The 26,510-nt window shown below is 41.2% G+C and overlaps 1 protein-coding gene across 1 annotated transcript in view; it reads right to left on the reverse strand.

The window, feature by feature from the left end:
* Positions 1–26,510, reverse strand: part of FLT1 (fms related receptor tyrosine kinase 1) — a 113,509-nt gene that overhangs the window by 56,070 nt on the left and 30,929 nt on the right. The window contains exons 5-11 of the mRNA XM_082304329.1: positions 24,579–24,741; positions 24,355–24,491; positions 22,658–22,832; positions 20,575–20,692; positions 18,424–18,593; positions 17,853–18,012; positions 2,452–2,566 (exon numbers count right to left, since the gene is read on the reverse strand). Coding sequence (XP_082160455.1) covers positions 2,452–2,566; positions 17,853–18,012; positions 18,424–18,593; positions 20,575–20,692; positions 22,658–22,832; positions 24,355–24,491; positions 24,579–24,741 — 1,038 coding nt within the window. The remainder of the gene's footprint in view (positions 1–2,451; positions 2,567–17,852; positions 18,013–18,423; positions 18,594–20,574; positions 20,693–22,657; positions 22,833–24,354; positions 24,492–24,578; positions 24,742–26,510) is intronic.

A 26,510-nucleotide genomic window follows, 5' to 3' on the forward strand; every position in this document is an offset into this window, starting at 1 on the left:
TTCCTACTGCTTTGTCTCCTAGGTCTTTGTTGTTTCCATTGAGCTTTGAGATTGTTTTTACCATGCATGCTATGCTTGGATGTGGAAGTGGGGTAGACACTCTGTTTAGATAGCAGGACTCCATTGATGTGGAAGTGCTTCAGAGAGCTGTTCATAACTGTTTGCAGTAGCAGAACTGCTCACAGTAGCAGTCCATCGGAGCCAGACACTTGTGATGACGTGCTGCATTCAGTGAGCTCAGTGCTATTAACAGCCTTACAATACCCCAGCAGATGAGGAAGGGTTTTGTCTGAACTGTGTCCCTTTGAGTTTGCTCTGGGAGACCAAGAATGACTCTTGGACTGCAAAGAGTGAAAAGCTATAGACTCCCACGGAAAAAAAAAAATCCTGGATGCTCTAGAGCAGCCGTGTGTGCACAAATCATGCAACTCACAGCTTGGCCAGGAACCCAGGCTTAGAGAGCATTTTCTACTGACAATAGCAATCCAGCTGTGCTTGAAAAGCTACGGAAGAGCAGCAGAAATGAAGAAACCTTAGAAAAGCTGTGAAGAAGTGGAGCAAAGAGATTGTCACTAACCTCCCTTCCCCACAGGGACCAGGAGGAATAAAGGAATGCAAGGCAGACCTTTCTTAGATGAACTAAACAGCATGAAGACAAGGAATACCAAGGAGAACCACTAAGTTTCACTGCAAAGCTTTCCACGTAACACATGCAGAAACCATGCCTTGGTTCATTTCTGGGCACATTTTTTAAAAAGGGCTGCTTGCCAAAGACTTCAAACAAAACCTGCAGTTCTGCTGCAAGGACCCATTATTAGCATCTTCCTCCAGGGAGGAATTTATTTGCTATTGACTAGAAGTTGCTTTGACATTTCAGCTGCTCCTCTTCAGCTGTCTCCAAAGTGCATGGCACATAAGGAGAATGAGGTCTGGTCATTAGACAGCTCCTTCTGTACCCTGTGAGCAGGTAAAACTTCAACCATAGCATGGCTAGATTCCTTCTGGAAAATAACTGGTTCTCATCATCTTTTGTTCATCATTCCCCCTTTAGAATCGACTGTGTGTTCCTGTGCCTGAAATGATTTCCCTTTCCTCCTTCAAATCCCTCCTTGTGTCTCATTTTTCATGTGCTTTCCTACGATAGTGTCCCCTAGGAAGCTGTTTTCTCCCATCTTTGCCTTGATCTTTAAGCACGTAGAGGTGGCCAGCTAAATAGAGCAAATGCCTCACTGGGATCCAGCCCATTCCCATGCACTGGAACGGCGCCATGAACACCTGTGGTGCTTTCTAAATACAACAGCAGGAGAAAATGCAGTCCCAGGCCTGATTCTTGGCTGCATGCAAAGCCCTATTTATTCTGTGGTCTGTGAAAGGGCCCTAACACGAGAGTATTTACAATTTATATCCATTTTCACATGCAGAAGACTGAAGGCAGCCATCAAGGAAAGGAAACCTATATCCCCGGTCCCCTTAGAATTACAAAAAGCATTTCAGTGTCCTTGGCAATGACATGCCTAGAATAAGGTGGGCTTTAAAAATTTTAATCTCTTCAGCCATTACTGCCACAAACCAAACTAGTTTGTGAAACCAGATGCTGTGACAGTGGCATGACGTTGTGCATCGTTGCATGCAACCCAATCAAACCAAATCAGTCTCACATCTAACCCAGGGAAGTGCAGTTAATCTAGGGCATCCTTTAGGAAAACATCTTGATTTGAAGGTTTTAACTGATGGAGAATCTTCCACGCCCCTTGGCAAGTTAATCTCATCATTGGCTTTCTCTCCCACATTAAATACCAACAGATGACAGGCCTACTCGTCCTTCAGAAGTACCTGCATCTCCCCATAGTCCATAAAGGGATGCTTGACTTGGGCTAGACAGAACATTTAGACAGTTAACGCAGCTGGGATGAATCCCACCATACTGTCTCTGACTGAGATCTCTCTTAAACTTTGCTTCTGTAATCTGGATTCATTTGGCCCTTTAAATTTTTTATTGCAACAAAAAACCTGGTCATCTAATAATCTAGGACCACATCTGTGAATAAACTCTCTAATGAGAGTAAATTGTTTAATTCTTATAGGAAAAAAACAACAGGAAATTGTGCAATGTCACAAAATGAAGCAAAGATGGCCTGGAACCCTGCCCCTGTGATCCTGAGGTGCCCCAAGATACTACAGACCAGCTCTAAGAAAGCAGATACAGTGAATCCCACTGATACACTCTCCTGGCCTGTCACTTACCTTAATATGACTGCATGTAGAAATAAGTACATCTCTACATCTCTGCAGATAAATACCAAGTATGGAAGTTATTTGCATGTATGCAGCTCTTCAAATCTGAACAATATAAAAATACTGGCTTCTTTACTGTTGCCTTGAAAGCATTTTACAGTGCCTTTTCAACACATGCTGTCACACAGAAAGGTTATCTGCTCCTAGGAATCATACCTTATTTTTGCCCTCTATTACAGCTGTTCGCTCAGTGATGCTCTGGATCCTGTTTCCTACGTTGCTGCCAGCTTTCAGGATGAAAGATCCTTCGGTATGAAAGCAAAAGCCATGCCTGAAGACAACAAAAATTGAAGTTTTATTGATTTGGTGATAGACTGAAACATTCAACACATAAGACAGAACAATCATTCTAGAAACAGTGATCAGTCAGGGAAACTACAGGTGCTGTGATGACCAGGCAAGTATAGTTACTTTTCATAAAATCTTGAGGTTTGGAGCCTGATGACTGGATCCACTTCCACGGCCCCTCCTTGAATATGAGCTCTCTGGAGTCAGTGTTAACATTTAACCCACTGTGGACTGGGAGGTCAGAATTTACAATCTGAGCCTAATTATAGGGCTGTGCAAGACCAACATCCCATTTCCAATGCTCCCGTTTTCAGCCATTGTCATGGTTCAGGCTTGGCTTCAAGCATGAGTTCATATTATTTTCAGCATTAAATTCAAGACAAGTTATATTTGTTTCAAGATCCATTCGATAAAATATTGGATGCCATTTCACTATGTACAGGTTCTTTTTGTTATCATGAAAAATGACGCGACTTCTCATTTCTGAATGTTTTCTTCGGCTCAGTTTACAAAATGGCAAAATATCAATACTGGGATTCAATGATTACAAGACACACAGTAAAAATAACCATAATCCTGTAAATTTGAAAAACAAAATTAAACAAAACTATACCTAATTGCCAAAGGGATTTAAATGCTCATTTAATCTGAAAAAAATCAAAGTCATGGAAATCGCAGGGAAAAAATGTTTTTGCCTTACGCAACAAATTGGCTTCTAATCAGAACATTCAGGTGTGGTCATGGTAGAGCTAATTTGTTTCCCAAAGCCTAATTTGGTACACATGGAAATAAACACATTGGAATGCTTCTTAAATGCTGTCTGCCCCTATTCTTCTTTGAGGATATCTAGTTTTGCTTTTCATCCAAAATTTACTTGTTGCTTGTTCAATTCCAGCTTCAACAGTAGAGCTTAACCCTTCAGCAGGGTCAAGCTCTTTCAGATATGATATGTTCCTTTGATCTTCCATGGATTTGAAAGATAACGACTGTAGTATCTGTAATCAAATAGTTCTGACATGTATATCAGTTGTTTGGAGAAATGACCTTTAAAGCCCAGTGACTGGATAATGGCGTGTGATGCAATCCTGACCAAATAATGAGGTTCATTTCCCTTCAGCTAACTGTGCAGTTTGCTTAAACGTTGTGTTGTTTATAATATCAATGGTATAGTAACTTTACATGCTTGTTTTTAATTGTGCAGCTTTGCGTCAAACTGGCCAGTGCCTTAGTAGATATTACAGCTTAAAGAAATTATGATATGTAAACTAACTTGGGCTGTAATCATTAGCACAAATACATGATTGTCTGCCCAAATTTCTTAACATGCATTGAGAGGTTCAGTGAGCTGAAAAGGCAAAAAACAGGAGCAGGCCATGGTCATTCATGCATGGAGAGAGGACAAGGAGCAATAGCTTGGCAAGAAAGCCCTATCTACACAAACATTTCTTCCAGCCTCTGGTTTAAAAGCCAGCTTCTAATACGTGATTGTTGTGAGGCCAGGGTGGATGAAAGACAGCTGCATGAAGACAGTTGATGTATTCATATGGGAAAAAATGGTTAAAAATTGTTCAGAAAGGTAGATGCCATTTACTTTGCGTATTTAATACTTTAAGAAGTCTGGTTCTGTAACAAGACTAGAACACAGAAGACATAATAATGTTGGTAAGCTGATAACATTTCCATGCCATAACAGATGTCAGAACTTATTTCATGATGGCAGTACTGGAGGCACACAAACAGGCAGTATCAAAGGCACATCCTCATGACTGGATGTTTGGGCAATCTCTGTATAGGAAGATGGAGACCCCAAAATCTCATTTCATCCATACTAAAAATAATTTTAAAGATTTTCGTCCTTTCAAACAGGTGCAAAACTAGTTCTTTCCTTACAGAATTAATTTGCGTGTGTTTGTTACAATGCTGAAAATTTGTACTTTTTACTATAAAAGATCTTACAGACACATATTTTGGTAAAGGACAGAAAGAAGGTACAATGTATGTTCAGAAACTGCTTGTGCAGCTCTGAAAGGCATCTCCAAGCTCCTTTCTTGCAGCTCTGGAGCCTCCAGGCTTCGTTATTATTATACCCTTCCTCATAATTCCTTGAAAAAGACTGTTTATATTTAGGTTGCAATGTCTTAGGGATGAGGACAGTGTTGTGTCTTTGTTGATGCTTAGCACAATGGGGTGCTGATTACTCATTAATACCATAATACAAACCACCATCATAATTACAATAACATCACAAAAACAAGAAAAACACATGTAAAACACTAGATGAAATATTAGCCCTGGAGGCACATATGTGAAGTCTACTGACTTCACATACCATACTATCTCCAAACTGCCAATTACAATGTTAATGCAATTATAGTAGAAAATCGAATACACTTAATAGCTGTTGTCCATGGTTTTAATAAAAAAGGAGTCACAATCAAGCTGAGAATACATTATCCAACAGCCCACCGTACACAGTGGGAGATGCGAGTACTTCATACGCGCCACTTCAGCTCTACGGTCTGCTGGGTAAGCAAACGTTTACAAATCAGTTGCAACGTGGCTGCCAGGCAGAGTCTAGGACAAGACTCAGACTTATCCCTTTGGATGCGGAACCAGATGCTTTCTCTCCTCAGCTGCCAAATGCTCTCACTTTAACCTCAACTACACTGACACAGCTTAGGGGCAGAGAACACGAGCCACCTCCAGTCTCCTGAGCTGGTTACTCAGGTTAGTACTCGATAGTCCTTCCTCTTGCTGCATCAGGTAGAGATGGGGAAGGGACAAGTGGGAGGAATTAAGAGTCCTGCCTCCTAACCTGACTTCAGCTCCTAACAGCAGGCATTTTGTAAAAGAAAGAGAAAAGGCTCCACTGAAGTTAGATGTAGTCATCAAACCAAATGTTTGTGTGAAGTACAGGTGCTTGGAAAGAATGAGAGAAAAATGAAAATATAAAAATTTACTCTGGCTGTGACCAAAATGCACAATCAGCTTCCCGTTATTTCAACTGATGTTTCGTTGCGTGTGTCCTCAGATAACATCAACTACATATTTTTATGCTTTGTAAAGAAATTACAAGTTACTTCAAACTATCCACTCAGTAAAATAGCAAGGTTATCCTATTCGTAGCAAGAACTGCCTGCGTTTGCAGGGAAATCCTACTGAATTTTAGATATCTGAATCTTATTCCAGATATCTCCGGAGCGCATGAATTCCTGAAATGTTTTGTTGTGGGATGAGCCTCATTGCTTTGCATCTTCAGGAAAGCTTAGAGCAGGGTTACCGCCAGGCTAATGAAAAAGCACACAGTGTGCACAGGGATTGATAAACAAGCTGATATCTGCCAGCACATTTCTAAGCACTTCTTACACCTGTTTCCCCACAGATCCTTTCACATTCCTACTTTGTGGGTGCAACTATGCACGCGTAGCGATCCTATACAATAAATGCTAAGGGGGTGTGTGTACAACTGTATGTTTATAAACATTATGCAATCTCACAGCAAGGTAATCAGACTCTGCTGTCTCAGTTGCACACTGGGGGAAGCAGAGCAATCAGGTTTCTCATCCCCTAAGTAGTTTTTTCCATGTGCCTGCGTGCGTGCTCGCATGCGCGTTGCCTGTGTGCACGCACACACACACACACACACACGCACGCACAGGCACGCTTCATCCTTTGTGCCAAGAGCCTGAGAAACAGGCTATTCCTTTGTAAAAACAGAAGCTGTTAATTCTCCTGCGGGTTTCGAGAGAAGCCCAGCATGGGGGAAAGGAGGGGTGAGAGCAGCTCTGCTGGCCGGGGGAAGCCGGCAGCACGCGCTGCCTGCCCGGCTGCCTGCAGCGCGGGGCGAGCTCCGCCGGCAGACCTGCTCCCCGCCCTTAGCTTTGGGAATTTGCACTTCTTTGGAAGGGCTGGAGGGAGGTTTATGCAACCAGAAGTAAGTTCAGCTTCATAAAAGGTCTGTGATGTGCGGAGCTGGCACCGGCGGGGGCCCTGGAGAAGTGGCCTGGGGGAGGGGAGCCAGCCGCTTCTCAAGAATACATCAAGCCCTTGAGGAAGCAGAGTGTGCCATGTTTGAAGATGCAAAGATAATCACAGTGCTGGGAACCGTCTTGTGTAGCGGAGGAAGCCAAACAACAAGAGGAAAGCAGCATATGCTCCTGATTTCGCACAGGAAGCTAGCAGCACCTCCTGCCAAAGTGAGATAAGAAAACTCCCATGGCCTATTCTGGACAAGGCCATGGTTATCAACCTTAGCTTCACACTGTCCTCACTCTGCTCCGCAGCCCGCTCCCTTTCCTAATGAGTTTCAGAGCCCTCACCTCTATTAGCATACAGCGTGCCAAGCACAATAGCATGGTATATTTATAACTATCAACGGGGAAAAGTTTCCAGGGTAAGAGTGTACTTCATGTCATCTTGATGTATTTCACCGAAATCAAACTACAAACCAGCTCCAAGCTAAAGTCCTGCCTATGAAACTACTGGTCTCAGAAGAAAAGTGGTTTTATTGTCACCCTAGTGATTTATAGCAGAGCGTAGGAGCTGAGGTAAAGGATTTGTCTACTTATTCACAGGACAGATTTGACTCTCTGTATGATAGACAGTCCGAAATGAAAGCCCTAGACCCAGCTTGTGTCCAGACACATCTTCTTCCCCATCCCAGAGACAGTTCTGCAATTTGCAGTTCAAGTAGTACAGTGACAAATCCCAGCGGAAGAGCCTCGCTCCCCATATTGGTTGGAAAAATACTCATCTTCTGTCTCTCAGCTCCTCCCTCCATCCTCCTGTGTGATGCCAGAGGCCATTGCAATCTTCCCCTCCTGTAACATCCCATTCCATTCTCTAAGCATTCCTCTTGGCAAAGCCACTGGCAGCCTCAATCACGCTCTTGTTCACTGAGGTAGTATTTGGCAGTTGCACCAGTACTAGGAGAAAGAGGAAGCCATCCTGTCACCTGATGGTGACCACTTTTAAGAGTGATTAACGGCAGGCACAATATTTTTCTCAGCATCTATCCTTTTTGAGGGCAACAAGCATTCCTAGCAGCATCGGGGCAATGTTATTACAAATTCAAGTTGGGCTGACTCACGTCTTTCAAGAGGCGGTGGTGACGACACTACCTTTAAGACAGGAACTCTGGAAATTCCTGGAATTGTAAAGAATATATAGGAACTGCTTTCCACTTGGAAGTTATCAAAAAAACCTGAATGACATGGGCCTCGCCTGGTCCGCGCCTTGGCATCCAGCGCCGTGCAACTGGTAGTGTGAGGCTGGCGTAGCCATGTGTCCTGGGGAACATTGAGTCGATTTGAGGCAGGAAACAGAGAGGGGAAAATAGTAGCAGGGAGCATGTACAGGTTGTGAAACGTGCTTAATGGGGGTGGAGGGGGAGAATGTGTGCTGGCCCCCTGCCAGCATGCTCCGCTAGCTTTGGCTGTAACACTATAATGTGCTTGTCCATTAAGGAGCTATGGTCCAAGCATTCCCGCTCTAGGTCAAAAATAATCAGTTAGAGGTCAAAATGCTGACCCCAGCTCATTCAATGGCAAAGCTGCAGCCAGCTGGGAGTTCATCCCAAGCACCTTCCCCGATAGACACACTCACACAGAGTATGTGTGTTAGTGGGACTAGGAGGAAATCTTCTACAAATAGTAGGAGATGGATACAGTTTATATCATATATTGTAGTTTGTTTACTTATATTTATTTAGGAGTTTATCAAGGAATGCCAAACAAGAAGTCCTGGTGAGAGTCGTGCAGGTTCCTCCTCTGCATGTCTCATTCTTCAGCCCTTCGCCTCTCTGCTTTCACTGTCACTGGTCCCTACTGCTGCCCAGTGCAGTGTCAACACTTGCCCATCAAGAACATATGGAACATCACCAGCCCATCTCACTTCAGACTTGCTCACGACTCCAGAGAACAGCAACACTCCATTGCCACTCCTCACTCTCTGTCTCGAGCATGGGAGTAGACTTCCGACCAAGTACACTGGACACTATTAGCTGTGCTGAAGTTATGCACTGCTGAGCTACAGGGTGGCTGGAGGGTTTCTCAGTGGCCTCAATGCATTAGGCTGGGTTGGGGCCCTGGTGCACTGCTCAGTTGCCAGAGTGAGGACTGAGTTTTTTTCTGTTTTGTAGGGTGCTCTGTGTCCCCATTGAGGGGGATACTTAGAGGGAAAGTGCATTCTCTAGGGTAGATCCCCAATGTCCTGAATGCCTCATCCTCCTGGTGAGCATCTTTGAAAACAGTAGGGTATATGGCATTCATGGTCTTGTTGCACATCACCATGGCTCTATGGAAAGAGAAAGTGACAGCTGCACGCTGCCTTTCCTGCTAATACCTACATGCAACCAGATAAATGGACAGTGCTTCCCTTTCACAGTTGTCCTTTCCAAATATTATGGCTTGCTCTGAACTACTCCAGTATGCTACGACAGAAAGCTGATTGATCTGATCTCAAAAGAAGCAGTAAGATCAACAGCAGTCTTACCTATGCCACCTTTCAACCCCTAATCAGCCCATGCTCACATTTCCATAGGGAAAAAAAAATCACTTCTACATCTGCACACCTGAGCACCATGCAGCACCAGCTATTCACAACAAAAAATGCAAATGCCTGAGGCTGAGGGTCACTGAAAAACACATTTTGCTTCCAACTTCTTTGCCAGTACTTAAGACCCCTGGCCATCAGGGAACATCATAACAGCATTTGAAAGTAATTTTTCAGTTTTTTGCACATCCTGAGTTGACCTGAAATTTTCTCACCTTGAGTTGGCTATCAGATAAATATATTCTGCTTTCTTGACCCTCTGTTTCCTGCTTCACACTGCTTAACATTCTTCATGGACACAGAATGCCATCACATTTCAGCCAATCCTTCCTTCCTTCCTTCATTGTCCGCCTCTTTTCCCTCCTTTGCTAGACTGTAATCACTCTCATCTCCCATGTGGTCACTGTGACTCAGCTTCCACTTTCTCTCTCTGAGAGTGCCAACCATGTCCTCCCACAGAGGAGCTGAATGTTGGCTGGAACTACAGACTTATAATTCAAAGCACGAGGTTTCCACAAGCACCTAGAACTTCTTGCTGGGAAAAAGTGTTTTACTTTAATAGTCTGTGTTGTACTGAAAGGAAGAGGTGTTTTCTGATTTGGTTGAGCAGTCAGAAACCTAAAGAGAAAGACCATGAAACCTCTACATGCAATGTCCACTCCTACTCTCTGTTTCTTTTATTTCCAAATAAGCTCCCTATATATAAAGTCCAAGATATGGTTCAGACCATTCTGGTGTAAGTTATTTTCCATGCACAAGTCACTCCTAACAGCTCACTTGACTTTGAGACATAACCTCACAATGTAGCCTGCCAAGATCCAGGTATCCCCAACACCTTCCTTCTCATAATGCCGAAATTCCCTTCCTTTTCTTTGCTGTCTTGACTGAATCCTCTTGGCTCTAGAAAAGAGTAATTCTTCACTAATCTGTTTATACAGTCCTTAATACCCCTTGTCTTGCTGACAAGCTGGAAGCACAACTAACACCCTTTCCATTTTCCAGTGATCAGTGGAGGAGATGAAAGGCTATTGCTGTGCTGAGGTTGTGTTTTTCAAGATAGTTTGTTTGTTTTCAGCTTCACTCCAAGTAGGGGTCTGAAAGCAACTCTGGACTGACTGGAGTGAGGGACTGGAAGTGCAGGCAGAAAACAAGGAAGGGATGAGAAAGAATGGAGGGAAACATTTTTAAGGAGAGAGGGGAGTTGATTAGAGGGAAAACAGGAAGAGAAAATACTGACAGACATGGATATAAGACCAAGGATCCATCTACCCCATATCCTGTCTCAACAATGACCATAAGCAGATGGTTGGGGATGAGTAAGAGCAGGACTAACTTCAGATACTTCCTCCTAATACTCCCCCAGTCACTAATTATTATCAGCTCAAGAGCTTCCCACGGCAGAGGCTGTTTCTACACTTCAGTGGATTTCTCTTCCAAGACTTTGTACAAACTTTTCAAACCCCCAAATTCCCCTGGCAAGGAGTTTCACAGATCTGCTACACACTGCATGAAGAGCCATCTCCTTTTTCTGTTCTGAATTGCACTCCTCCTGGCTTCATTTAATGGCCCCTACTTCTTGAACCAGAAACAGCATACACAACTGATCCTCAGACATCTGTGTCCTTCACAAGCCTGTAGATCTCTGTTGTGTAGCCCCCAAGTCACCTCTTTTTTGGTCTGCAGAGCCTTGACCTCCCTCCTCACTCATCCCTCACACATTCCTCTCATTCCCTGAAATTCCTTTGATCCTTTTTGTTGCCCCTCCTGGTGTGCCTCCCAGTTTGTCTGCATCCTTTGAGATGAAAGGATCAGAAATGCTCATAGTATAAAAGATGTTGGTGATTCATGGATTTACGTGGAATTATCATGGTGTTCTCTATTTTGTTCTTTATTTCTTTCCTGGTAATTCCTAACACTTGATTTTCTTTTTGAGCTGCTCACGATTGTGATTGCTTCCACAAACCTGTGTATCACAACGCTCAGATCTCTCTTTCTGGTAGTAATGATCAGCCAACAGCCTTTTTACATGTACAGCCTTTTTACACTTACATTTTACATGTGAAAGTCAGATTGCTTTTTCCTATGCACATCATGCACATTTATCTTCAGTGAATTTCACCTGCCACTTTATCACTCAAATACCCAGATTCATATAGTTCTGCATTTCTTCGCAATCAGCCCTCATCCTTACGAATCTGAATAACTTAGTATCATCAGCAAACTCTGTCACCTCCTTACCACCTTTTCCAGGTTATTTCTGAACATGTTGACAAGTACCGACCCCAGCACCAGCTCCTGAAAAACTTCACTGGTCACCTCCCTACGCTGCAAGAACCGGCTGTTCCCTCTTAACCTCTGTTTTCTATTTTTTAACTGAAAATTTTTTTATGCGAATGATCTTACCTCATACACTGTGTCTGTTCAAAGCCTTTTGCAAAGGCTTTTTGAAAGGCATACACGTAAAAGGAAAAAGGATGCTAACTAGAGTTTGTATATTTTTGTAAAAGGTGTACTCGATCCAGTAATAGTACTCCATTCATAATCACTCCTAAGCACACACAGAGTTTGACCTGGTGCCTTCCTTTGGCCAAGAGCCCCTGCTAGCGCAGGAGCAGGTTTCTGGCTATGGGCTGGGACGTCCCACTGGCTCGGACACTGCCAGCGTGCGAGGACTCACTCACGACGTGCGGTCCCCACGTACAGCCTGTCCCACGCTTTAGTTTCTATGGGCTGGGCCACAGTGAGTGAAAGATCAAGCAATAACGTCCAGCCGCCTACATGACCCTTATGTGTTCTTCCTTAAGATTGGGTGTCAGACTGTCCCTAGTAAAGCCAAGAGGCCATCCTGTGAAGGCAACAAGAGGAAAAAAGAAACTGGGAAAAAAACAAGGAACAACAAGTGAAAAACAGATAGGAGAGCGAGGGTTAAAAGTACGATACTAAGCAGAGCACTCCTGACCAACTGGGTGTTATCGTAGTCCTTATGTTTTAGGTTTGATCAATGATTAATTAAAAAAATTACTTGGGCAACATAATACATTTTGGTTTAAAACATTTTGGAAATAGACTTGGAAAGCTTTGATTTAAAGTGATTTGAAAACCAGCGATACAGAAATTTGAAATCTTAAGCTTCTCGTCAGCTAAGACCCATAGTGAAACCATTTACAGCTGGCAGAATAAATTCATCAGTGCATTCACTGTGTTACCCTGAGGACAGACTGGGGCAAACTGTACTCCGTGTACAGCATGTATTTGTCAAGCTTATTTATCCCAATGTATATGCCAGATCTGATTCATATGGCATTTTGAAAGTAAAATATTAAGACATACAAAAAAATTTCCAAAATACTGACTGGGGACAAGGATACAGTCCTACTAGCTGTTTTCAGAGGATTGACTTTTGGCTTACAGGGGAAGTGCAAAATGAGATGCTTCAACACATTGCTTATTCAGGCTGAAGCAGATCAGATGCTATTTCATTTCTCTGTTTCTTTTGGCTTCAAATTCTCTGCAAGTCCACGCTGCCACAATGTAAACTCCTGTCTGTTCCTCTGCGTTTTTTGAAAGATATGTGAAGAACACAGGGTCTGATTTTTATCTACGCTAATCTATTTCCCCAACCATAGCAAAATAAGGGAATAACTAGAAAAAACTAATATTTTTTATGTACCCGTTTTAAGTACCTTTACCTTACTAGACCACTGTAAGAGGATTTTCTTGTTATAGAGAGTGGAAGGCACAAAGGCCACCAGCCAGATCCTCAGCCAGTGTGAATTTAGAGCTGAGGATCTGGCCACATGTCAAATTAAACAAAGGCATTTTTGAACTACCTGTTTATTAATGGCATCTGACCTACTTTCACCAGCTCTAAGGACTCAGACTTCCCCTTCCTGAAAATAGAAGGTGGCATGGGGAACAAAAACAGTCACTGTGGACAAACTAATGGGCATCAATGTTTGCAGACATCCAACAATTAAATTTGGGTGGTTCAGTACATTTCTAATTAAGTACAATTAACATTTGTTCTTTACTTGTTCATTTTACATACCTCACTGATGTTCCAAATCTGGTTTCCCCTGATAATCTATCCGAGCCCATCCTAATGATTCTGCCTTTCAATCCCTTATTAATACACTGACATAAACAATGCAGAAATGCAATTAGGCTGCTATGCACACATGGCCTGCCTCCTCTTTCACTGAAGCTGGTGGAAGTCTGGCCATGCACTTTCATTACAGTAGTTTCAGGCTTCCTACGTCTCTGCAGAAGTTTCAAGGAAAACCTCTAGTTTTTGCCTTGCTGAGATCCACAACACACTCCTCTTCCTCCCTGTGCAGTGCTGGAGAGCTATTTCTGTAGAAAATCATTCATGTGACCGTACCTTCACACTGCGGACAAGCCTCGAAGGGAGATAACATTCCCTTCTCATCACTCTGTGCTAAACCAGTAGTGATTCCACTGAGGAGCATGGACCCACCTCAGAGCGTTACAAACATCATGGTTTCCTGAGGTTGCCTCTTTGGCAGCAGTACCAGCTTAGGCATTGCTGCACAGCCCCTGCTCCCTGCCGCCTGTTTCTGTCCTCAGCTTCAGGTATTCAGCCCCTTCTTTCCCAATCCCACCGTTTAGGTGGTTTTACAACCAAGAATAGTTCATATTCTGACACTATAGTCAAGGGGGCAGAGAACCAGGTACTAGTTTTTCCAATGACTTTGTTTTTGTAGGCATCTCCACAATACTGTCATGTTTCTCTCTCCCTCATGCACACACACAGAGAGAAAAAAACCAAAAACCAAACAAACACAGACTGATGTGGCGGCAGGGTTGTAAAATAATAATCTGATATTTGGTTTGAGGCTAAACAAAACTGATAGCTCAAGGAGAGAGGGAGGCAGCAAGGTGGTGGGAGAGTTGGAACACGCAAGGTAAAATTTCAGCATTGCATCTGTTTGCAGTTTCTGAAGGGCCAATCGGTCAAACCTCGGGCAGAGCACAATGAAGATCTCTCTTGAACTGCCCACATGGAAATGTCCAGAGAGAGAAACTGACCCCAAATGACACTGCACAACCGCTGAGGAAACCAGTGCTTCCACTGAGCAATATCAGTATCCCACATGCCTTTCTTGGCAATCTCTGCCAGACCAGTTTAAGATAAACAAAAATCTGCTGAAGAGATTCAGGTCAAGAATCATTAACATCAAGCACGTTCCCGGCGTGCAGACGCTCGTTCTGCAGCTTCAGAGCTGATGAGGTTTAGGTGGAGCCCAGCCTGGGTGGCTCCGGAGACCCTCGGCAAGCCCTGCTTCTGGCTGCCCCTCTGCTGACAACCCAACCTGAGCAAAAAATGAGGCCAAAAAGGACAACTCCAGGGTGGTAGGAAAGAGGCCAAGGAGGCTGATGGACACTGCGGGACAAGTGTCCCACAGGCTTTCTTCTGCTATAACCACTGAGCAACTGGGGGCTGCCCAGCCTGGGAATGTATGTGTCTGCTACAGAGCAGTAGAGTAAGCTGGAGTAAGATAGCACTGGAAAAGAAGTTTCTCGGTCATTTAAGAGAGACTAATCTTTAATTTTTTTAATTGCATTTTATTTTAACTCTCATTGCATCTTCTACTGTCTTTGCCTGCCATCTCTGAATTTACTAGCTCTACGTAAGCTTTAAAAAACCCCCAAACATTACTTTTTCCCCAGACAGTTTTTCTTGACACTTCTATGTTTCCTTGCTGGGGTCAACACTGGAAGAGAATCTTTCCACCTATCCATCTAGTTAGCTAGCTAGCTAACTAACAAAAGTTTATTTAATGGCAATAGAGTTAAGTTAAACAAAGTAATTTTAACAGAAAGTAAAGAACAAGGAATTTTAATGACATTGATCTCTCCACATTCCAAAAAGTCAAATTTGTTGAACATTTTTACAGGTTTTTGTTTTGTTTTGTTTTTTTAAATTTGCTACCAGGAAACTATGGAAACTGTTTAATTTGGCTGGCTTCCTCTTACTGGCCTGAATGATGTAGAGAGGAGAGTTATGCAAATTGATTGTATTAATCACAAAGCATTAAAATGTATCTGCATTTTATTTAAAAGCAATGGAATCCACTCAGGTATTTTTAGATTTTTGAAACAGAAATACTGTCTGGAACAGAAATTGAAAGAAGCAGCCAGATAACCTAATGGTTTCTATTAAGGAGCCCACAGGCAGCAGTCCTTCAAAAATAAAACCATCTAATTTATGCACTATGCGTCATTCCCTAGCTTGCAGTAATAGCACTCCAGTGATGTACAGTTAAGCACATATATAAATCTTGAAGCAAACAGATCTGTGCACTGCAAGGTCTTTGCAGCAACAGCATCTTTTTACTTGGAGTGTGCTCTCTGTCCCATGGCATGGGACTCAGAAACTTGATGAGAATCCCTACTGCTATACACTGAATAATGGTAACCTGGAGGGGGCAGGGTATCAACAAGAGGTACAAGGTACCTCTGTGCACAGAAACAGGCACTACTTGAGCACAAATAGAGTAATATTTTAGCCTTGGAAACCTAACATTGGGCAGGTAAATCCAAAGAAATGCTCTAACGGCAGAATAAGACACATCTTTTCATCTATTGCACAAGGTACACACAACGTAAATCTGTTGAGGCAAACCTCCCCTCACACAAAAAGTATAGTGAAATAGGTGGGATTAAAGTGTTCTCCAGTTCTTCAGGGAGAACACCTGAACTGGCACAGACACCAGACTGAGCAAGGTGTGCCAGCTGCCGAGGTAGTCCACTCCGCTCCCTTCCTGGAGCGGGAGACAAAAATGTAATTATTCAGGTATTTCTGCCTTTCTGCAATAGTTAATTGTCACCATATTATTCAGAAGGAGTCATTCCACTCATCTTAGGCAAAGCATTAAAAACTTGTGTTCTCCAGACTACTATTTCAATGAGCATTTAAAGGAGAAGGAAAGGGAGGGGGTTAAAGAGAATTGTCACAGAACAATTATGAAGGCAATTTGGAAGCAAGTCTGGAAACAACCTTGTAACAGAGCCAATAGTTGATTCAAATTGTTACATTTCTCCTTTGATCACCTCCTGAAACACACTTCTAATTAGCATTTAATTGAGTCTACAGTTTAGCACATTATTAAACACCTGCTTGCGGATATTAATTTCTATTTCTGATGACACGTTCTCCTGTGCTGTAGCGCAGATCTGTGCTTGTTAACAGAAGGAAATATTTGACAATAGATGAGCATCACCCCAACTCCCAAAGAAGAACCAACTGTTTTATCAGTGCCACACCGTGATTTCAATCCAGAGCATGCATAGATGTATAAACACTTGAACGAAACTAAAAGACTGAAAATTTTCATACACGCCTTTCACAGAGTTTCTCTACTTAAAAGATATTGTGATTTCTTTTCTCTTACACCTTGCACCTATAAGCAAAAATAAATTAATACTCAGAATTTTGCGACTTGTGCTTCAAAGGTAACATAACAGATAGATGAAATGCAGCCCTCACCTGTCCTCAAAATGGAGAATTTCAGGTTATACCTATTCCAGCAAAAGGAGAGATTGCTAGTGCCACCTCTTGGTGAGAAGGGCACCAAAAGCCACCCATTTGCATAATCCCAAAGCAAGGCATAACTGGAAAAACTATGCGTGCTTCTATGAAGTGCTGACCACTCTCTCACTCATCACAAAGCACTTACAAGCACCTTTAATTTGAAATAAGATGTTTGTCCTATTTAATTGAATGCGGTGTCTTGTATCCCTGCAGTTAAGCATGTGCTTAAATATTTGGCTGGATTGGCACTAAAACCCAATTCTATGAAAGCATTAAAGAAGTTAAATCCGATGTAAAGTGATTAACTTCAACTGAAACTGAGAAAAATGTTGGTTCCCAAACTTTTGTTAGGTTTTTAAATATCTTCGTTGTGCTGTGATCCAAATACCTTGCATGTTTCAACCTTCCGATAGTAGCCTAATGCTAATGCCATTGCAGAGGTTGAGTGTTAATCATTAAAATTATTTCTTACAAGTTTGTGTGTTGACTCATTTATCCAAAGCTCTTCCCAAATCATGGAATCTGACACAGAGTTCAAAATAAAGCTTAAATATAAAAGAGGATTAGTTAAGAACCACATCAGCATCGAGCACGCTTGTATGGTGCCATTTATATTTTACCCTGTTGAAATATCATCTGGAGAATGCTGGGCACATTTGGCTTGCTGAACTGAATCTGAGTCAACATATCATAACAGAGATTTGACCTTCATAATGGAAGAAGTCTTTAAGATCATTTCTGTTGAATTTCTAAAGAAGCCACACAAGGGAATCACTGTGCATGGAGGAAAGCACGGAGGAAACTATGGAAATCTCCTCCATGAGAAAGCATGTGAACTTTGCAAGACATTGTCTGCAAGGCTTCCCTCATAAAAATTAAAAAGCAATTATCGCCTCTGGACATTGCATGCATGAATAGTAGTGAACTTTAAATAAATCTAAGTAGCAATACAAAATAACAACTCTTCCCTCCATTTTCAAGTAATGACACAGAAGAAATTGCATTGTGCCTACATGATTACTAAAAAATACATTGATTAAAAGTATACAAGCTCTACTAACTAAGCAATGGCCATGGCAAGATATATTATCATAAAAAAGTAAATATTTAAGTGAAATAGTAATGGAAGACATACTAATTAGAAGTAAGGAAGCTGTCCTACCTTGTTTTAGAATGGTTTTGTCTACAGGGATACCACATCCACGTAATTTTAGGCTGAGGAATACCATACACAGTGCATGTCAGCACTTGCTTGCTGCTCAGTAAATACAGACTGGGATCAGGGAATGACGACACAGCATTTTCATATATCTGGGGTTTCACTGTAAAGGGTAAAAATTGGAAAGCAATTAAAACTAGCTCATTTCCAATGTATTGCATGGTCATGAAAATACTACATTCCTGCAGGGTGAGTAATCAGAAAAATCCCCAGGAGAACAAAGAAAAGCAGCAGGCCTAAGTCAAGTCAGATGAGCGGATGGTAACACATTTAAATCATCAGGAACAAGTATGTGACCGTGGAAGACAGAAACCCTTCTAATGAAAACTATTGTCTGTCTTCTGATTCCAAAATGGGTCTGTCACCCCGCATATAGGCCTTGGATTTGGGTCCATGAATGTCAGTAAGAAAACCCACAACGACCTGAACTGTGCAATATCAATAAAAATCTAGCTCAATGAAAATTTAGCATTTACATGTTCAGGAGAAGCGTGGGAACATGCTGTAAACATACCATTTACTGTAAGAGTGACTGTAAGATTCTTAGACAAGTTCCACTGCCGTATGCTCAATATTATAGTGTAGTTTCCAGCATCTTCCTCAGCAACATCCTTGATGATTAATGAATAGTCTTTAACCATGTACCGGGCACACTTTTCAGCAGCAGGTAGCCCATCTTTTAACCTGTTTAAAAGAATTCCAGAAATCAAAATTTTGAAAAATAATGTTGCTTAAACTGCCTGCATTATTTCATTTCACAACATCTCTCAATCTTTGGGCAAGGATTGAATTTACAGTCTCAGAGTCTGTTTACCAGAGGCTTATCCTTCCCTTACAAATAAGATTGCTGATATTTATAAAGCACTTTGGAGAATACCATTCTATATACTAAAACTGATAGGGATCTGACAGGGCTCTATAGTATTTGAGAGTTCCTGAAAATTGAAGATCCCAGTTTTCCGTTCTTGTGCCGCCATTTAGTCTAGAAGACAACCATTTTGGCTAAGAATCATTCACAAAAATAAAGGTTGCATCATCCAGCACTGACCATTTCTTTATGACCTCAGAATACATCCTGGGACAAAGTATTACAGTAGCCTAAGCACAACTGTGATTTTAGGAAGAGGAAGAGTAAGTAGATTAGATAAGCACTTCAGAATCAGATATCCTGCTATCAAGTGAATGTTTTTAAAGATAACAGAAAATCAACATAGAAAGTACTAACTGTTGCTCACAAACAGATTCCTGAAGAAGCACAGCATTTTTCTTCGAAGTCTAAAATACAGCATAAAGCACATTTTGGTAGGTTGTTGTATGAAGGTTGACACAATGTTAGTAGAAGAGTGCAACAGAGTTTCACTGTGATGATGGACTTGATTAATATGATTTGCAGGTTTTAGTATGTATTTACAGAAAACTCTTACAGTTATTAGCAGAGGACTAAAAATTGGATCTAAAGACTAGGGATTTAGGCATTTCACTGTATCTGTATTTTACAGAACCACAAAATAGTTGAGACTGAAAGGGCCTTTGGAGATTGCCTAGACCAACCCCCTGGCCAAAGCAAGGTCAGCAGGTTGCCCAAGACCATTTTCAGTCTGGTTTTGAATATCTCCAAGGATGGAGACTCCACAGCCATTCTGAACTACTTGTTCCAGTGTTTGACCAGCTTCACAGTGATAAATAAAAAAAATACAATAAAAATTCTTGTTTAAATGGATTTTTTTTTTGTATTTTAGAAGTTTTGGATCTGTATGTGTAATCAACAAGCCCAACTATTAAAGAAACATAAAATACTGTATAAATGGCTAGCATCAGCTTCACTTTCGCCCCTTAATTTTCCATGTGGAGCTATAAATGTAAGGATTTTGTAAAACAAAGCAAAATGTTTGGAGCAAAAGTAATTTCTGGCTGTGAGTAACATGAACTCTCACTGTTCATGTATGTATGGTTTGTTTTCTTAATCAGTCTTGTCATAGACCCTTTGTTAACGTGCAATGAATTGAGCCAGAGCTACTGGCACTTAAAATGATTTAAACAAAAAAAAACTTGAGATCATGAATAGATAACATTGTTTTATATAAAAGTGGTTTGGGTTACTACAAAAAACTGTTCAAAATATTTCTTAGCACAGTATACGTGAGCCAAAGTGAAAGCTCCAGTCATTAAAGTAGATCTACAACCTGCAGATCACCATACAATAAAAACAACTTCCATTGCTTTTCTAATAGTGCATGCCTGTATGACTCAACTCAGTTATTTTAATGAAAGCTATCTTTTCTATCTCCTACTGTCTGAAAAGCAAGTTCAGGTCTCATATCTAGGTCTGAGTGAAGTTGGACACAACCCTTCAGGCAAGGTTGGTAGAGGTATTTAGCTGTAGAGTGCCCATTGATTTCAATAGGAGACATATCTAACATATTTGAGGATCTGAGCTTTAAGCTTTCCAGACCTCCTTTTTTGCACTTGCAAAACGGAGATACTGCTCTCATAAATTGCTAAAACCCAGGACAACCCTGAAACTTCCAATAAAACTCCACAACTGTATTGCCTCCAGTTTGTTGCCATTTCAAGGGGTCTTACTTATCTGAATATTTCACCAAGATATTATTTTTCATCTAAGGAGAGATCCAGTGTGCATATGTGGAAGTTACTGTTGTCCTACCATATAACCTCTGGAGAGGGAAATGCCTTCACTTTCATTGACAAACGATAGGATTTTCTTCCAGCTACAGCCTCCAGTGCAGTTTTTCTTCGACGTTTCAAATTAATGAACATTTTATCTTAAAGAAAAGAAAAAGAGTGCACCTGTATTATGGATTTTTCAGCCTGCAAAAATAGTTGCTCTACGAAAGAGAACAGGAATACAAATAGAAATGATCTTCAATAATATTGGTGTTCCCACATGGCAACAGCAAGAATAAAACCTAACCTCCTAAAGATCTAAAAAATATAGAGAAGAATACCACAAATATACAAGAAACTGAGATACAGTTCCCAGGCCATAAATCTGCCTGGAGAAGATACGCTCTAGCCAAAATTCATATTGTGCTTCCATCAGAAAAAAAGGCACTGGTTTCAACACAAGAGAGATAAGGTGGTTTGTGGTCCATGGGAAGCTGAACTAGATGATGACCACTCCACCCCTAAAGGCCAAGAATCAATGAATATTCCAAAAAAAAAAAACATTCTGCCAGAGAGGATTTAAGGGACCCTGAGAGAAACAGCAAAGGAAAAGGCAGAAACTTTCTGTATCGTTGATAAACAGCTGTTTCATCAAACAAACAAATCTTTATCACTTCATTGGAACAATCTCAACCTGCTGGAATTCATTCTTTTCCAGTTGTACTGCTCCATATTTCAAACTTTCTGGCAAGTTGATGGCTTTAACCAGAGGCAATAAAACAGAATATTCATACAATATATTGAAAAATATTTTTTTTTCCAAAATGCACTTAAGCAAAATAAAACTTTCAAAACATGAAAAGTTGTTTGAGTACCCTTTTGACCCTAACTATGGTGCAATATTTATTCACATTATGGACTGCATAAGGATATTGGATACCTATTAAACAAGTACAATATTTAATCACACTTGCCACGTACACTGAAAATAACATGCACAAGACGAATCAGTAGTTTAATTACACAAATCAGGTTATACTTAAAGATACAACCCTGATTCTGCAAACCCTTATTCACAGAGGCTCTTGCCAATACAGGTATCCCATAGATGGAGCTGCTTATGTGAATAAGAGTTTACAGGCTAGCTTCAACAGTTCCAGCTTCTCTGACTTTAATTTTAATCTAAAACTCAGTTTCTGATAGCTTCAGACTTATCTGTTCAAGAATATCAGAAGTTGATATCGTGATTCATCTTATGTTCCTAGTGACTTAGTCCAAGGATTAAACAGAGAAAGTGAACTGAAATACTCTAATACCACCATCATCTGGTGCTTAGTCCATACTTCCAGATGAGAGAGAAAAGATAGACCACTGAAATGATAGAACAAATCAATATTCTGACCATGACTCATCTGTTGTAGAGGACACCTGCCAGCCACTTGGTCATATTAATACCAATGATGTTCCAAAGATCCTGGATAGTCCTGATTGTAACAGGATGCCACAAAGAAGGCAGCTTCTTATAGAGTCCCAATGCATGGATGTCCTAATTCACATAAGCTTGTAATAACACAAGGAATTTCCCTATCTCACAGGAAGCCCAGGCAGACCACAGGGAACTCATTTAAGGCTCCAACTGTAAAACCACATTAATGAGTTGCAGTATCTTGTGCTTCTCTCAGTTTTTTGAATGGTCTAGCAGCTACCTGCTCCATGTAGAGCTAGCATATTTATTTCTTCTTCATTTTTCATAGGAAACAATAAACAAGTGCTGTAGAAGAGGAAGTGGGATTCTTCTGTTTAAATTCAGCTTGTATTTTCTTTTTTTTTTTCTTCCCTTTTTTTACAACTACAGTTTAACTGATTGCTTCTGCCGGAACTGACTGAGGACAGGGTCATCACAGTACTTAGCAGGCAAGAGCCATCAACTGAACATTAACGTATCTACTGCCAACAATACAAAACAGTCATGGAAGAAAAGGCACATATTCTCTCTGGTCTCCCTCTTTTTTCTACCAGTGATGAACATGCTATAAATTCACTTCCACTTTGTGTCAAGTTATCGCATGACTGAACTTGGCACATGAGCATTCAGTATTCCACAAATCTGCAACATTTCTTACCGTAAACAATGACTGTTGTGTTAACAGCTTTGTTTGATGGCCCGCTCTTCACGTGGCAGGTATACTGGCCTTTATCAATATCACGCACTTTGTCAACAACGAGGATACTGTAAAAAATGTTGGCTTCTGTATTCTTCTGGTCAATACGCTGTGTTACAGAACCTCTCCTCCTTGCCTATAAAAGCAAAAATGAACAAGAAAGAGCTTGATCAAACCAGTATTCATGATTATTAAGATTTTTATTTTACCCTACTGCCACCACACCTTAGTAAAAAAATCCAGATCCCTCTGTACAGCACAGACATGCAAAAGATGCCTAACATTTCCAGAGGGTCAACAATAAAAATTAGAAGTAACATTACATGGCAATTCATTCCTATCATCTTCACCGAAATTCTAATAGCATCCAAACTAGTTCTTTCCAGACAAAGATCACCTCTTCTGTATGGCTTGCCATACCAACACGCCCAGATCCCCATCGCAGCTTGTCCAGCGTTGCTCATAAAAAATCCCTGGAGTCACTGGCACATAGTTTGGTGTCTGGATTCAGTGCACATAGGCAGCAGACATATAGAAGAAGAGTGCATTAACACAAGGGGAGAATTCTGGAAACGCTATAGACAGAAAAGGGACTAGATTTGGCAAGGGAATAACCGGGTGGAATTGAAGATAATGTGAGTCTGAGGAGTTATTTCCTGCAACTCCCCCTCAGCCTTTGGCCTCAAAGTTTATTTAACCCAGGACATCGTCGGTGTCTTATAAACACTGAGCACCCTTCAGTTACCATTCAAATAAAAACAAAGTGGAATTTCACAAGTGCAGTGCCCAGCTAGGGCTTCGTAAGGCAGCAATGACCAGTATCATGTATTTGGAGCATTAGTTGTTGCTAAGTTGTTTATTTCTGAGGTGAAAAAATGCCAGGGAAAATGGCTACAGCATGCAGAAACGATTGCATTAATCTTCCCTATATAATGTAATCATAATTTCAGCTTGTGATTAGGCACAATGAGTGACATAATAAATGATCTTGACTTGAATCACTAGCATAAATCAAACTGACATGAAAGGAATGGGAGTTGTAAACCTTAAACTAATGTCAAATTTCTTATCAGCTTTACACGGACTCCCTGGCAGTTATTCTGTAAGCGACAAATATTTATGAGGATGCTCCCAATGTGGGGGGAGGAGAAGCACATTCAAGATCATTCCTGTAGCTGTCAAAACAAGAGGATTGTTCATGTGACACTTAACAAATGAGATTTTGGCTACCTAAATCAAAATATCTTTTCTAAACATGCTCGAGTCGGGTGCCTGACTGTCTGCCAGTCTTTGAAATGAATGTGTTGAGAAAGACAGCCTCACTGAAAACTTTTTTGTCACAAGAGAGTCCCTGCCTGGGACTGGGTGATAAATTTCTACCATTTCTCCAGGTTGAAAAGAAGCTCCCAGGGATGAAACAGCACTAGCGTTCGCTCGCAATTATGCAATATAACCAGAGTACATTGTGTAAACATGTTTACTCATTCAATTAAGCACCAGAAAGAAAAAAAGAAACCTTTAAAGACATGTCAGCAAGGGTCAAACCAATGGAATGTGAATCACGGCAAGCATTTCAAGGCAAAATTCCTCCCAGGATGCTAGATGCAGCATCATCTATGGGAAACTCACGGATTCTTCATCTCAACCACAGCACTCACCTCTCCAGGGTAAGTCCACGTCATCTGCACTCTGGTGTTCCAGGCTGCGGTGACAGTGCAGTTAATTGCCAGGCTGTCTCCTTTCAGCAACTTGACAAGACGCGGTGTGCTTAACTGAACATCAAAAATTGTGTTGGCTGCACATGATGAAGAGAAAGAAAAGTGAATAATGTCACCAGGGCAGAGTGCTTTCTGAAAGATGGGAAGTGGAGAACACTACTTACTTTCTCGGTGCGTTAGGTACTTTGTGCTATACTTGTGTCCACCGATGGTTGTCTCACAGCTGAGGAGCCCTATGAATTTGTAGGTGGCCTTAGGTATTCTGAAGCCTTTCATGCTGTCCCAGATTATTGTCTTGCCATCAGGAATTAGGGTTTCTCGTGGAATCTGGAAGTGTCAAACATGCATCATAAAAACAACTCATCCTCACGCCACTCTCTAATCAAAGCAGCCTAATAAAAAGGAATGGGAAAAAAACACCCTAAAAAATGCCAATCAAAGTAGAAAGGATGACATTTAATTATGCAGATTTTTCAAGTCACATTTTCATCACAAAATAGAGGAAAAATCTGGGTGAAGAATGTGAATGTTTTATTTGTTTCCAAGATTTCATTATTTATAACAGGATGTAATTTATGACACAATAGATTGACACTATCATTAGCCTCAGCGCTTGGGCTGCTATTCTGTTGGCTCCTGGTTGGCAGCTAAAGTGCTCCTCTTGGCGAACCTTTGCAATTAAGTATCCTGGTTTCACCACTGAGACACAAATACACATTTTTCAATGGAGGTGACAAATGGATTTAATTTGCTGTCATTTCGTGGCTTTAACAAATTCCTGCTAGGATTCAATCTGATGCTTCTCACGTTTATGTTGTCTAAAGGACTGGACTGTTTAAAAAAAAAAAAAAAAAAAGTTAAGAACATGAATGGCTGTTCCAAAGCTGAGGTCATGGAGTACATGTCTCTAAGTCATTACATACAACATGAAGTACAAATTTTGAAGCCACAAAGCTTCCTTGGGCATTTTTATTCAGAACTACTGATCATACTGAATGAGGAAAGTCATATTGACTAGAGATTTTGAAATGACACCTTGTAACACTAAATATATCACATTTCCACAGAAAAAGTATTCAGCACATTTTAAAAATTTGGCACTTTTAAGTCCTTCAGGAGTTGAGGACCCAACAAGTAATTAGTGTAAAGCCATTAGGTGTTTTAAAACTTAAGACCTGAAATCTAATATAGACTAAAGTATTGCCACGTGGGATCAAGTGTTCACTTTGTCAGCAGTACAAATTATATTTTACATTAGGATCCTTTGAGTTTTAAGCCCCATTTTAATAAGGTATCAAGAAAGCCCTGAAAAAGCAAAACATGACATAGGCATTGAAGCTCAGACAAGAGCTCTTGTTTTCACATCATGTTTTTTTGTTATGCCTTAGCAATAGAATAAATGCCACCATTTAGATAACACAGAGATCAGCCGTGAGTACAAAGCCTGGATGTGACTCTATTTTTATAAAGCCTGCTTTTATGGTAAAAATAATGTATTTTTAAAGATGGCACATAGCAGAGTTTGAGTGAATTAGTGCCCTAAGCAAAGACCTCTGGGTCAGCTAAGCACCTTGCAGCCCATCACCTCTCACTGTGCACCCAGTCTCACTATGCTCCCTTCATCTCTTTCTTCCCTTTTATTTGAGCAGAGGACTTGTATGCTGGCCAGCCCTCTCCTTCCTATGGCCAAAGCCAGCATGGGTGGCTGCCAGAGGCTGGGGGAAGTGTGGCAGCCCGGCACCTTCCTGCGTGATACAGCGTCTCTCCAAAACGCAGCACCCTCGATGCTGCCTGCTCGGCGCACGCCGAAAGCTGCCCTTGAGATCACCTCCACTCATCTCATGCCATTTCCTCCAACAGAAGTGCATGATGAATCAAATGAACAATAATTACAGAGCACAAAATGCTGTAGTAGAATTGCTTATCTTTACAACAGCTGATAAGACGCTATAATAAGCATGCAAATCACAGGGAAGTGTGTGTTACACACACACACATGAGTAAAGCCCATTACATTATAGCCTGTTGGCTACCATTCAACAATATCTTGGACTCTAAGAGCTCTGTTGCCATTCCTGTTCTAAATAAAACAAATA

This window comes from Platalea leucorodia, assembly GCF_965183815.1.
Source record: "Platalea leucorodia genome assembly, chromosome: 2".
NCBI classification, from domain to species: domain Eukaryota; kingdom Metazoa; phylum Chordata; class Aves; order Pelecaniformes; family Threskiornithidae; genus Platalea; species Platalea leucorodia.